General features: G+C 39.5%; 1 protein-coding gene across 1 annotated transcript in view; it reads left to right on the top strand.

Annotated features, from left to right (window-relative positions):
• The first annotated feature begins 15,803 nt into the window (after positions 1-15,803).
• LOC149130814 (solute carrier family 23 member 1-like) overlaps positions 15,804-15,963 on the top strand; it is a 20,264-nt gene continuing 20,104 nt past the window's right edge. The window contains exon 1 of the mRNA XM_089343625.1: positions 15,804-15,963. This exon is cut by the window's right edge and continues 9 nt beyond it. Coding sequence (XP_089199751.1) covers positions 15,961-15,963 — 3 coding nt within the window. The 5' untranslated portion in view covers positions 15,804-15,960.

Consider the following 15,963-nt stretch of genomic DNA (forward strand, 5'->3'; position numbering starts at 1 on the left):
TCCAGCATGGCCGCAGTCAAATGGCTGAAACAAGTAAAAGAGTAAAAGAGAGTAAAGAGTAAACGCTACAGCTCACAAACAATAAAAATAAACCCAATCGAAAATAAGAATGATTAGGTAAACATGAAATGTGTGTCACACTTCGAAACCATAAGGAGAGTTTCGCTTCTAATCCAAAATTCAAACTCTGGAAAATTAGATCGAGACTGGATTAAGCGGTAAAAAAAAAATAACGTTAATGATAAAATTAAGAAGATTACTAATCTTTGGCAATGGGATAATTTCGTTACCATCCTCAGTTGGTTTTAAAAAATAGTAACAGAAGTGATTCCACATTCACGCGATTCGATATTGTGGAATTTCACTTCTTTATCTCGAAATCATTATAGATCAGAGTCCTAGAATTTGTTAAGATGTCTAACACTATATATGACAATGATGTAGATATTATACATTTCAAGAACACCCCGCTTTGCGGCAAAAATTTTATCAAGATTAGTGAAAAGAGATACCACTGGTTCGTCCGAAGACAACAAAGATATATTCTTGGCAGCGCAAAGATATACGGTTCTGTCAGTCTGTGTATCTTGGACACAAAAAGGAAATTCAGTACTTAAGATATAGGCTTCTATAGAAACGAAGTGTTGGTCATTTCACAGAATGCCAACGACCATACATAAGACAAACTTTAAAAATATCTTTCATCAATACATTTAGCAATTTCGAGGCTTTGGTCGGCCCCAAGCTATAGTAGAAGACACTTGCCCAAGGTGCCACGCAGTGGAACTGAGCCCAGAACCATGTGGTTGGTAAGCAAGCTACTTACCACACAGCCACTCTTGTTTAGTCATAATAAATAAACTTTTCACCATTGATCATCGTTACAGGATATTTTTGGCTGAGATAACTTAAAACTGAGCTCTGGTTGTACCAGCAATATAAAAATCTTAATCAGAAGTAAAGTAACGACTATAAGTGAGGTATGGCAAACTGCACCAACAGGAATGAAAATTAAATCTATACAGCGACCATAAATGCTATGTTGGTATACTGGAAAGCAGATTCAAACAACCGTATACCGACAATACTTCTCTATTTAGGAATAGAGAAAATAATAACGCAAATAAATTAAGTAGTTATGTTAGAACATTGAAAACAACAAATTGTATTTGCCATATAATGCAAGGCACTCGAAATGCAAGGCAGAATTGGGAAAAAATATTTTGGATTATGTATAATTTGTTTTTTTTTAATATTTTATTGTTAAGAAGCTCGATTAATCTGTTGAATATCTAAATGTCAGATTAGATATTTACAATAAATGAAGACACTTCGGAAAATATTCACTAAAAATTGAAAGATAAGTGACAACCCAATTAAATGCATAAGTACATAGTCATTTAGCCCACTCACATAATCCTCTCTTTCTCCAACATCTGTTATAAACTCCACAACTTCTTTTCAACTTCCTACAGGGTCTTCAAAGTAAAAACTTTATTAGTTTAACAATCCAATTTTCACTAAGTTATTCCTCAATACAAACAGACACTCACATACACATGATGAAGTGTTAAACTGACTGAACATCATTTAAATGCTATATTCTCGCGTTCATACTAACATAGTCCTTTTTCCTTAACAGCCTTTTATTTCCATCTTACGATTACCAAATATATACACACCTGATGAATAGTTAAACTAACACACTAAATCCTGACTATATATACCATCATTACAATTATACATGCACTTATATTCCTTCTTTTTCTATCTCTTCTTCTTTTCTTAGCCTTTTACTTCCATTTTACTATTATTGAACTCAACATATATTTATCTTCAGCATTCTTCTCTATTATCAAAGTTAGGTATTTATTATCACAAGAATTTAACATGTCTTCCCTATTCTCGTACAGTGTTCTCTCTCTCTCTCTCTCTCTCTCTCTCTCTCTCTCTCTCTCTCTCTCTCTCTCTTTCTCTTTCTCTCTCTCTCTCTCTCTCTCTATCTCTATCTCTCTATCTCTTTCTCTCTCTTTCTCTCTCTGTATATATGTGTGTGTGTGTATACGTATGCATGTGCGTGTTTATAGATAGATCTGATATATAATATTATATAATATACTATAGAAGATATGATATATAGGTATATATATATATATATATATATATATATATATATATATATATATATATATATATATATATATATATATATTATATATATTATATATATATATCATATATATATTATATACATTATACATATATATATATATATTATATACATTATATATATATATATATATACACATTATATATATAATATATATTTGTATATATATTATATATATATATAATATATATTATATATATTAATTATATATATATATATTATATATGCTTATATATTAATCTATCAATATATATATATATATATATACATACATACTATATATATGTGTGTGTCTATACATACATACATACATACACACACACACACTCACACACACACACACACACACACACACACACACACACACACACATGGAGAGAGCTCCGTACAAGTATAGGGAAGACATGTTAAATTCTTGTGATAATAAATACCTAACTTTGATAATAGAGAAGAATGCTGAAGATAAATATATGTTGAGTTCAATAATAGTAAAATGGAAGTAAAAGGCTAAGAAAAGAAGAAGAGATAGAAAAAGAAGGAATATAAGTGCATGTATAATTGTAATGATGGTATATATAGTCAGGATTTAGTGTGTTAGTTTAACTATTCATCAGGTGTGTATATATTTGGTAATCGTAAGATGGAAATAAAAGGCTGTTAAGGAAAAAGGACTATGTTAGTATGAACGCGAGAATATAGCATTTAAATGATGTTCAGTCAGTTTAACACTTCATCATGTGTATGTGAGTGTCTGTTTGTATTGAGGAATAGCTTAGTGAAAATTGGATTGTTAAACTAATAAAGTTTTTACTTTGAAGACCCTGTAGGAAGTTGAAAAGAAGTTCGGTGTTGGAAAAGAGGGGCTTTTGTGTGTAAGTTCTGTTCTTTTTATTTTGGGCATATTTTTCTGAAAATGCCAGCACGTTAGTATGATCTCCGAATCTGACGAGTGCTTATATATACACACACACACATGCACACACATACACAGCACGCATACAGATACATACAAATATATAAGTTTGTGTATATACAGTAGCGGCCACGATATAAGGGTCAGTAAGAACAAGTGCATTGAAAGAGTTATTATAGAAGATTAACAAAACGTCGAGACTAGATATTTTACACATACTTAGATATATCGAATATCTATATTTCTTGAAAATTTCAAGTGAATGGAATAACTATTATTATTATTGAATGAGAGAGTTGTGCATGCCATCAAAGTGACACTGGGGTAAAATATACGAAGCCCAGTATACCCATCATGACTACCCGTCTGATAAGGGTACACCAGGCACATGCATCACATCCATACGTACGCAACATGGTGATCTCATACCAAGATAAACAGCGCATGACGTCGTAGGTGGGGCCCAGTTAGAATTTTCTTCAGGTCGAGTAGCCCATCCCGCTCAAAAGGTCCCTCAATAAGGTTTGTTTAAGGATGTTGAGCAAAACACAAATGTTTCCAAATTTGAATTATTCAAACCCCAAAGAATTCCTCTCAACACATGGTTATGATGCTCCTCCACTACTTCTGCTCGTGATCAGAGATGCACATATCGTCAGCCACCAAGGGATATGCTCAACTGGAAGCGCTTATGTGTGAATGATGTGTATATTTGTATTTTTGAAAACATTTTCAAATCTTTGAAAACTCAACCTTTGAAAACATTTTCAAATTATCTACACAGAATTTTTGCGCAAATATATACGTAGATCACACGTATACAAGACCTCCTTGACTAAGTCATCCAAAGGGAAATAACCTTTGCTACACCATTTATAATCATTAAGTAATGAGTTAATTCCCCTTAACTTTATAATAGTGTCTGTTGCAAAACGTCTTTATATATAAATATATATGCATATATGTAAATGTATGTATATATATATATATATATATATATATATATATATATATATATATATCAACAGTTACTCGCCGGCAGATAAGTCATGTTTTCTAATTTTAATTTTCTAAACAATATTGACAATATTCTAAACAATATTAACTTTATACACTGACACATTTTTTTACTATTATTTATTTCTTCCATAATGTTTTAACCTTATTCACTATAATACTCTTTGTCAATATTTTTAGATTGTAACTCTTAATAATTATATTAATACCGTTAATGTAGGGATTAGTTTACAGATTTTGTTTCTTTATATATATTTTCACTTCTCATGTTTATGTTTCTTCCTTGAATGATTTTAGGTATTTTCTTAGGGATTTGACCTGATGAGTGACTGATTTTTAGGATAAAATCATTTCCCCGTTCTAATGAACTTGGATAGAATTTGCTTATGATTTTATATATATATATTACTATTATTATTATTATTATTATTATTATTATTATTATTATTATTTTATGTTTGACTTTTGTTTTGCATTTGTACAAGTTGGATCCAAGTCTCACCCAGAGACCTCAAGAGACAACAGGTTAGAAGTTCATGTAGGTGTTATGCCTAGGGTACCATATATTTGGATTTGTACAGTTTTGTTCAAGTGAATGTTTAAGAAACCATAAGAAAATGATGTGTTTGCTTTAAAATTTGAAATCCGGATCCGTTCGTGCTGCAGATTATGGTGAGAGGGATAACTTCCCTTGGCAAACAGGACACAGTCGTGTGTCGATAAGCCAGCTGGAGGAGATTCCTCCTGGGGTTAAAAGCAACAGTAACATCCACCCCTAGGGGTCAGCCACACTTAAGTGGCAATATACTACACTTTATCGTGCAGTTACTGTTAATACTTCATTTAGAGAATTAACATTGCTTGTTTTCACCTTTTCGATATCGGTGAAGAATTTCACTGGAAAAGTAGATATAAGATTGCCAGGATTTTGTCTCTCTCACCAAGGTCAGTGGCTGTCGAACGCCGACGAAGGGAAATAACCATGAAATCCGGATCCGTTCGTGCTGCAGATCATGGTGAGATCGAAGATAAGACAGAACGTACTCTAGAATAGTCTCTTCCTGAGTAGTGGATCAACCCACTACACAGAGGATTCCAAGGTGGCAAACACAAACCAAGACAGGAAAAAATGGACAGTGAAAACAACATTCAAAAGCCGTACGGCCAAACGCAAATCTGAGGTAGAACGCTAGTAGTTCGTCTTGCCTTCACAGCGGCTGGAGTGAAAAGAAAGTTGACCACAGGTCACACGAGAGCAGAGAGGATGGTGTAGGGAGGAAGTGGAACAAGGAGGAAGGGACAGAAGGGTATAGCAGTGAAGTAGAGGCCAGGACAGAGGTATAGATAGAAAGATGGAGGAAGACAGATAGATAAATAGATAGAAAGATAGATAGATAGATAGATAGATAGATAGATAGATAGATAGATAGATAGATAGATAGATAGATAGATAGAAAGATAGTCACGTCAGAATAATAGTAGACTTACTTGCAAAAAAGGACGTGTGCGTTCAATAATGTAATAATACAAAGAATATATATACATGTATACACACATATATGTACATACTTACATCTACATGTGTATATATATGCATATCAGGGTACAGGACGTTAGAACAATAAACTACAGACAACGGAACGAACACATAGGAAAACGGAAAGCCACTTGGAATATCCCTTCATCAGCTGTCTCTATTCTATCTAGACGTTTCGAAGATAAGACAGAACGTACTCTAGAATAGTCTCTTCCTGAGTAGTGGATCAACCCACTACACAGAGGATTCCAAGGTGGCAAACACAAACCAAGACAGGAAAAAATGGACAGTGAAAACAACATTCAAAAGCCGTACGGCCAAACGGAAATCTGAGGTAGAACGCTAGTAGTTCATATATATGTGTGTGTGTGTGTGTTTTGCAAGATTTTTTATGTGAAATCGTGTGTTGAAACAGATGTTGTTGTACTTGGGGATGGTCATATTGCCAGTTTAGCCAATAAAAACACACGCACTGTATATTTGGTGTTAATTTGCTTCAGCTTTATATTACATTAATCTTAATCTTATTTCGACCAGAGTTCTTTCGTCACACTTCTGTGACCTCATCAGTGGTCCTTTGTTTCCTTCTTTCTTATGTGTGTCTCACCTTGCTAACTATCAGCCATTTTGTATTTTGTATTCCTATTGTATGTGTCTACGCATGCGTGTCCTTCAATGTGTCAATGTCTTTTGTAAGTGCATGTGTCTGTATGGGGAGTGTCTGTATCACCTATATTCTCTGTTAATACGTGTTCGTTTGTATTTGTTCTTATTTATTTATTTGTTCATGTGTGTGTGTGTTTTTTTTATTTATTTTTTTATCTACTGTTTTTTTTGTGTTTAATTAAATTTTGTTAGCGTATGTAGTATTTAATTCCATTTGTTTATCTATGTATTGTATGATATTTTGTTCATATTATTATTGGTTTATGGGTAACATGTTGTCACATGCTGTGGTTTGTGGTTTGTTAGTGGTGTGTGTTAGTGTTCCATTCTAGTTTCCTATTCAGGCTAGGTTTCTCTTCTATTATGTGTGTAGCTTCGGTAATTTGTCTAAGTGCTGCATCACTGCTATGTGTAGATAAGATTTTAATTTCTATGTTGTTGATTGAGCCTCTATGTTCTTGCTCAGCGTGCTGGTACAGAACTGATGAGTTCTTCCCTTCCTTAAGTTCCCTCCAATGTTGGTTTGCCCGCTCCCCTATGCTCCTTGCTGTTTCGCCTACATATGTCATTGTCTTATTTCTGCATCGTCCCTCTGTACATCTTATACTATAGACCACATTTCTGGTTTTGCAGTTCGTTTGTGGGCTAAATCTACATACGATACAGTTCCTATCAGTGCAGGGGGTTCTACTGAAAGGGTATGTTCTACTGATAAGGGATTTAATAGGGTTGCCTGGCCTTTCAACAACCTTAATTCTTAGCTTAAGTTTGTCTAGGGCCCTTCTAAAGCGGTATGCCAGTTCGCCTCTAGGGGTGGTGTCGACGAACATGACGCTCTGGTACTTGTGGCTATCGTACCATGAGCTTGCCTTCCCTATTTTCTTCTTAGTCCTTTCTATGGGGTTCCATGATTTGCTCCTATAGAGTGGGCAAATCCCATTCCTATCGTTGCAACCCTATTAAATCCTTTATCAGTAGAACATACCCTTTCAGTAGAACCCCCTGCACTGATAGGAACTGTATCGTATGTAGATGTAGCCCACAAACGAACTGCAAAACCAGAAATGTGGTCTATAGTATAAGATGTACAGAGGGACGATGCAGAAATAAGACAATGACATATGTAGGCGAAACAGCAAGGAGCATAGGGGAGCGGGCAAACCAACATTGGAGGGAACTTAAGGAAGGGAAGAACTCATCAGTTCTGTACCAGCACGCTGAGCAAGAACATAGAGGCTCAATCAACAACATAGAAATTAAAATCTTATCTACACATAGCAGTGATGCAGCACTTAGACAAATTACTGAAGCTACACACATAATAGAAGAGAAACCTAGCCTGAATAGGAAACTAGAATGGAACACTAACACACACCACTAACAAACCACAAACCACAGCATGTGACAACATGTTACCCATAAACCAATAATAATATGAACAAAATATCATACAATACATAGATAAACAAATGGAATTAAATACTACATACGTTAACAAAATTTAATTAAACACAAAAAAAAAAGTAGATAAAAAAAAACAAGAAAAAACACACACACACACATGAACAAATAAATAAATAAGAACAAATACAAACGAACAGGTATTAACAGAGAATATAGGTGATACAGACACTCCCCATACACACACATGCACTTACAAAAGACATTGACACATTGAAGGACACGCATGCGTAGACACATACAATAGGAATACAAAATACAAAACGGCTGATAGTTAGCAAGGTGAGACACACATAAGAAAGAAGGAAACAAAGGACCACTCATATAGAATTATATACGAATATACAGACACACACGTATATATGCATACATGCACACCCTCGTACACACACACACACACACACGCACGCACGCACACACACACACACACACACACACACACACACACACACGTACACACACACACACACACACACACTCGTACAGCCGAGCAGTCACTCGAACACATATTCACATAATAAGCATGTGCACCGCTCACCGTGTGAGAGAGCTTGAAGGTCAACTCGCGTATTGAGGTCAACTCTTCTGAAGTATAAATACAAATAAAAGCACTGCATACCAAGAATTCTCGTAGTTTCTTTTTATTGTCCTGTTTGTGTTTGTTTCTGTTGCCTTTGTGTGTGAAGTTTCGATGATTTCAAATTGTTTCTGTATATCTTCATTGAATTTATGATTTCCCCACTCTGTCACTGTTATTATTTTTGACATTTAATGTATGTATCATGGGGTAATCGATACATTTATACTTTGCGTCACTGTTTACAATTGCCTTTTTATTTTAAATCTTTTTACGTATATATATATATATATATATATATATATATATATATATATATATATATATACATATATATATATATATATATATATATATATATATATATATATATATATATATATATATATATATATATATATATATATATATATATATATATATATATATATATATATATATATATATATATATATATATATATATATATATATATATATATATATCTTATAAGCGTAGGGGTGGCTGTGTGGTAAGTAGCTTGCTTACCAGCCACATGGTTCCGGGTTCAGTCCCACTGCGTGGCACCTTGGGCAAGTGTCTTCTACTATAGCCTTGGGCCGACCAACGCCTTGTGAGTGGATTTGGTAAACGGAAACTGAAAGAAGCCCGTCGTATATATGTATATGTATATATATATATATATATATATATATATATATATATGTATGTGTTTGTGTGTCTGTGTTTGTCCCCCCAACATCGCTTGACAACAGATGCTGGTGTGTTTACGTCCCCGTAACTTAGCGGTTCGGCAAAAAGGTTCGATAGAATAAGTACCAGGCTTACAAAGAATAAGTCCTGGGGTCGATTTGCTCGACTAAAGGCGGTGCTCCAGCATGGCCACAGTCAAATAACTGAAACAAATAAAAGAGTAACAAAAACAATAACAATATTTGACAAAAACATCTTTGAATGACGGTCTGACCGTCTGACAAGCAAATTGGAAGCAGTTATTGAAGTAGATGGTGAATATGCTCCGGAATAATCATTCAAAAATGTTTTTGTTACATGTTGTTACTGATTTTGTTGAATAAAATTTATTGAAAAAAAAACCGCAATAATTATGCACCAATCCAATTATTTTTGACGCTGAATCCGAATTTGTTATTTATTTATTCCAGAAATGTTACAAGTGTTCAAAGTTTCATCATTTTCAGAATTTTCATCCAATCAGAAAATAGCACGTTCGTTGCTTCTTCCATCATTAGGGGAGGGAGCATGGGCATGTCAAAACATTGCCATGCACACATACATACATACACTCACACAAAGTTGAAACGCTGTTATTGTTTTCATTTTGAGCGTTGAATGTTCACCATCCCACTTCTATTGCACACACACACACACACACACACACACACACACACACACAAACGTTCACATATCTTCCTTTTACATACACACACGCATACTACCAGTTTGCCATCACCCCTTCTTTCCTTCCTTCCTTCCTTCCTTCCTTTCTCATTCATATGTTGTGACGGAGAAAAACATAAAGAATATTATTATAGTAGAAGATTATCTTTCTCGTATCTCCTTCTCTTTGTGTGCATGCGCAGCATCTTTCGCTACTATGGAAATATAGGTTACCGCCACGGTGATGCGTAAAATACTCGCTTCTGATGGCTAAAATTCCCAAATTTTGCAAATATTAAAGGCTAATAACATTTTAAGTATGGATTTATAGGGAAAATGAATTTCATTTTCATGATTAGTATACAAAACTTAATCTATATACCAAATTTGAAAAAGATTGGAACAAAATTGTAAACAGTGACGAAAATCGCAAAGATCCGTATCCACTCAGACACACACATATATATACAGATACGTATCGATAGACAGACAGACAGACAGACAGATAGGAGGGCGGACAGACAGGTAGACAGACGGACGGACAGGTAGGCAGGCAGGCAGACAGATAGATAGACGGACGGACGAACAGGCAGACATACAGACAGAAATATAGACAGACAGACAGACAGACAGACAGACAGACAGACAGACAGACAGATAGATAGGTTTCTTTATTAGCCACACAGGGCTCAACACAGAGGGGACAAAATACAAATGTAGAGTTTTTCTTTTTGAGGGGGGGGGGCGAAAACAAAGCAGAAAAAAAAACAAAAGTGGGGACAACGATGAAAAAAAATACATCGCAAAGCGTTTGGGGTATTAACAAAAAATACGAAATAATACAGAAAATTCCCAATAAATGGGGAGGTTATCCGTGGAAAGAAAAACCTACGAAAAGACCACGGTAACCTCGGTCTTTAGTGTCACAGTTTGTTAAATAAAATTTCTTTTATTTATGCAAGAAACGTAAGTAACTCTCTGTTTACAAAATTTTAAAACGTTTTATAGAATCATGGTCAAGGTGGCTTCGTCATTTATACGTGCCATTCTTGCTACATGTATCCATCTTTTTTCGAAACATTTGCTAGACAACACTTGCCTCTATACTCTCACCTTCCTTTTCAAGTGATACTTGAAAAAGTTGATGAGAGATTGACCAGAGAGGAAAGTATTTGTCTCTAATCCTTTCAGACGCGTCCACCAGATGCATTCTTTGGCCATAGCCACAAGTACGATAAATACAGCTCTTCCTTCCCGTTTAAAGGAAGGAGGCGTGACGATATTGACGATAGACTCGGTTGATAAACCGACTCGTCCCACATGCGACAGCAGTCGTTCGACATAAGCCCACAGCTCCGAAATGGTTGGACACTGCACGAGTGCGTGCAGAACGGTTTCATCGCTCTGACCGCATCTCGGGCAGGTCGGCCCCGCATTTCGCGAGCCGTGTCTATAGAGCTTATCCCGAACGGGTAGCGCCTCTCGGTAACACTGCCAGGCCAGGGATCTCTGGAAGTTGTCCATAGGTCCCGGCCCGAAAGTCGTCCTGAACAGGCGGGTCAGGTATTCCTCGTCGACGCCCAGGTTCGCCCCGAGATCGTCGTCGTACCTGCCCTCCACTAATCCCCTATAGAATGACTTCGTTGTGATGCAGCCGCTCAAGGTCGACCCGGGACGGCAAAGTTGTTGCAGAGCAACGCGACACTCACGGTGCCATTCGCCATTCCTCGGCCTCTTTTTGATCCACGACTGCAGCTCGGTCATGGAGACGAGCTGCGGGAAAGCGCGTCGCACAAACGGCGACCACACCTGCTCACCGTCGTCTACGTAGAGCCGGAGATGTCGCAGTCTCAGCGCATGTCTGCGCATCATCAACCACGGCATGCCCAGCCCTCCTTTCAGCGGGTGTTGGCAACAAACGGATCGCCTCACCATCGGAACGCTTCCTTTCCACAAAAAGCGGAAGAGGATGCGCTCCATTTCGGTGATGGCGCGATCGGGACAAGGCACGACGGTCAGGCGGTATTCGATGACGGACGCGATGTACGCGTTCGCCACCTCCGCCCGACCTTTTAGGGACAGCTTCCTCTCGGACCATTGCCGGCAGAGAGTGGCCACCCTACTCGTTATCTCGTCCCAGTTCTTCTCCGTTTGCAGGTCCGGACCGAACCAGACTCCGAGCAACTTGACCGGACCGTCCGTCCAGCGTCCCACTACTGAGGCGCTGCCGGACGGTATGGGCTTGCTTCTCCAGGTGCCGAGCAGCAAACCCACCGACTTATCCCGGTTGATTTTAGCTCCCGTCACCGCTTCGTAGTCTTTCAGCGTCTCGCCGACAAGCTCGATGTGCTCGTGGCTAGACGCTATGACGGTGACGTCGTCCGCGTATGCCGACACGCTCGTCCCGCACCCCAGTTCTCGCGGGATGCCCCAAAGCGTCGCCAGCTTCCGCAGTAGTGGCTCGAGAGTCAATACGTACAGGAGCGGCGACAGGGGGCATCCCTGACGAACCGAACGTGCAATGTCGAAGGGTCCCGATAGACGTCCATTGACGCGAACAACCGAACGGATGCCTGTGTACAAGGCAGCCATCCAGCCGCGGAAAACGGGACCGAAACCGGCCGCTTCGAGGACGGCCTCCAAGTATCGATGGTCTACCCTATCGAAAGCTTTGGATTGATCCAAATTGATCAGGGCCCCACCCATGCCAGGTTCCTTAACTACCCTCTCTATGATGTAGCGCATCAGATGGAGGTTGTCATGGATGCTCCGGCCTGGCACGGCGCACGTCTGCTCCATGCCGACCAGTTTCTCGATGACAAGCGCCAACCGCTTGGCTAACACCTTGGCCAAAATTTTCATGTCTGCATTGAGCAGAGTGATGGGCCTAAAGTTATCTATGGCGTCCCCCTTGTTTGGATCTTTCTTCAGCAGCGTTACCGCTCCTCGGCTCACAAAACCGGGAATGCTCCCGTTCTGCTGCCAGTTGCAGTACACGGCCGCCAAGACTTCTCCAAACAAGTCTGGCATACAGTTGTAAAGCTCGTAGGGCAGACCATCCAAACCCGGAGATTTGTCCGTCGAGCAACCCGCCATCGCGTCCCTCACCTCCTCCGCCGTGATGACCCCTTCGCAGCACTCCGCCTCTCTTGCCGAGAGTCGTGGCAAGCTGTGCAGGTAGGCACTAAAGTCCACCCTGCCTTCTCGCTCGCCACTCCTCCCGAACAGTCGGGCAAAATGCCGCTGAAACGCCTCGCACATCTTGCTCGGCTCGAGCAATTCGCGCCCCTGTTCGTCTACCAGAGACCGGATGGTGGCTCTGTTACCCCGCTGCGCCTCCGCCACCCGGGCCTCTCGTGCGGCTCCAACACCTTCATTCCTCAGAGCACGCATCCTTGCCCTGACAGCACACCCTTCGTGTTTAGCATTGAAGTGTTGGTCGAGGGCCAACCTCGCCGCTAAAACGTCGGATGCGATGCCACTTCGCAATGCCTCTTCTAACTTTATCACTAGCTCCCCCTCTACTCTGTTCCTCTCTACAGCTAGTGCCCTGCTATACCTTATTGCTTCCGCCCTTACTGCTCTCTTGAGGGCAAACCACCATTTGTTGTTGACGATGGCTCCCGTCAAAGCCCTCTTTACTAACGTGCTAATCCGGTCTCTGAAAACCTGTCTCGACGGGAAAGACGCGTTTAGTTTCCAGTAACCGGGACCCTGCCTATGTGCCTTATCTAAGTCTAGCGTACACGTCACAAGTTTGTGATCCGTGTAGCTGACCATGTGGAACTGTGGACATCCTAAACTATCTCTATCTCTTGTCCTACACACTATCCTATCTAGATACGATCTCGACGACCCAATGCGGTTGCTCCAAGTCCACGTTGGCACATTTGGGTGGTCGAGTCGGTACCTGTCAGACAACTGGAAGCGTCTGAGCAGGTCTATGAGGCCTTTGCATCCCCTTCTAGTTTTGTCACTCCCCACGTAGTCTAGATGCGTGTCCAAGGTAGCATTCCAATCCCCCACTAAAAGTAAGGGACGAGACGTTCCCAGGAATACTTCTAGACGTCGAAAGAAGTCTGACCGACCTGTTAAAGGAGGCACATAAACTGCCAGCAACCGAAAAGCGCCTCCATCGCTGCCGTCCACATCTAGGACAACCAGTCTACCCTCCGGGTCCGTAAATATCGTCTTTACTTGGAGATCCAGACTCTTGCGAAAAAGAACCGCCGTGCTACTACCGCCCATCCTCGGCAGACAGGGAGAAAAATAAATGTTAAACTGTCCGCCAAACATGGACTTTAGGGCCCGCGGTTCATGGAGTCTGGTCTCACTAATGGCTATGATATCCAAATTGTGTGACTTGATGTCATTTAAGAGGTACCCTTGTTTCCAAGGGGACCCTAAGCCACGCACATTCACACAACCAATCTTCACCATGATTCTATTTATACGTGTGCTTTAAAGCACAAAACAAAAGAACAGTAAGTTACTTACCGTTCGAAAGTTTTGTTTCCTCCTTGGATTTTTCACCAAGGAGGCTATTGTACAATTTCTTGCACAAATATTTCTGGAATCCCCCTACCGAGTTGGGGTAGAGGGATTTTATTGTGTTGTGTAATGCTGGTGTTACATGATAAATTTTAATATGTTTTGGCGGTGTTGTGCGTGGGTGGTTGTTTGTTTTGATGTCGTTATTTGTGATGTTTGTTTTAGAGTTGATGTAATTCATCAACTCTGTGTTTGTAGTGTCTATTGCTGTTAGCATTGTTTTTGGTGTGTTATCATTGGTGTTTATCGTGTAGGCGTTGGGAGTGTTTTCGGGAGATGTGAATCTCCCTGCTTTGTTGTTGTTCGTTTTTCTTTTTTTGCTCCTCTTCTTCCTTCCTTTTTGGGCAATTTTCCATTCCTCAGTACTTGACTCGTCTTCAGATGAAAACTCTGAGGAATCGGAAGGAGGTAGAGGCATGTTGTATGCTTCTGTGTTTGCTTGTGTAAGTGGTTGTATTGTTGTTTTTGTTATTGTTGTTATTGTTGTTGCTGGTGCTGGTGCTGGCACTGGTATTGGTGCCAGATGTGGTATTTGTGTCAGTGGTGTTGTGGCTTTTTCCTTCCTCTCTTTCGCTTCCTGCTGGTGAAGAGAGCAAAGGTTGAGTTGAACTATTGCTGCTGCTGCTGCTGTTGTTGTTGTTGTCGTTGTTGTTGGTGGTGGTGGTAATGGTGACGTCACCAGAATTGGTGCTGACGTCAGATTCTTTGGAGGCATTGTCTATGTTCTGTTTTGTAACCTTGGTTACAGTTTTGTTTTTGTTGTTGTTGGTGGTGGTGGTGGTGGCGGTGTTAACACTTGAATTTGTGTGTGTAAATTCTTTTTTCTTTTTCTCCATTCTCTCGTTTAACTGTGAGGAAGGAAGACTAGGAAATTCTTTTTCGAACGAAACACTGCAAAATGCAGCGTTCGTGTCACAAAGATTTTCATGGCTACAAGACACCATCGTCTCAAAAAAAAATGGCTAGAAAGCCGAAATTGGTTTTTATATCCTGGAAAAGTGCCACACAGGGCAGATTTCCGTCGCAAAAAAACTTGCACCAGAGAGTCTACAAGTTGTTATACAACTTTGTATATAAAATAAACTTTACAAACAAACTTTTTAAAACATGAAAAAGGCAAAACTTACGGAGCCGACACGTCTACCGTCCGTCCATAGAGATAGATAGATAGATAGATAGATAGATAGATAGATAGATAGATAGATAGATAGATAGATAGATAGATAGATAGATAGATAAATGGATCGACAGACAGACAGGCAGGCAGACAGAGAGGTAGACAGACAGGTAGACAGACAGGTAGACAGACAGGTAGACAGGTAGACAGGTAGATAGATAGATAGATAGATAGATAGATAGATAGATAGATAGATCGACAGACAGGCAGGCAGGCAGACAGAGAGGTAGACAGACAGGTAGACAGACAGGTAGACAGGTAGACAGGTAGATATATAGATAGATAGATAGATAGATAGATAGAAAGATAGATAGATAGATATAGAAATACCTAAATAACTTTAAAGAGGCGCGCCCATGTGTGCGCGGGCGGTAGTATGAGGGGGTGTGAGTGTGCGTGTGTAGAGGTGGGGTGTGCAGTGTTTACGTATGTATGAAGTGTGTTCGTACTAAAACAAGTTTTCTCGACAGTACGACGCTGAATTTTATACAAAATG

The sequence above is a fragment of the Octopus bimaculoides genome, chromosome 27 (genome assembly GCF_046866305.1).
Source record: "Octopus bimaculoides isolate indiv1 chromosome 27, ASM4686630v1, whole genome shotgun sequence".
In the NCBI taxonomy this organism is placed as follows: Eukaryota; Metazoa; Mollusca; class Cephalopoda; order Octopoda; family Octopodidae; genus Octopus; species Octopus bimaculoides.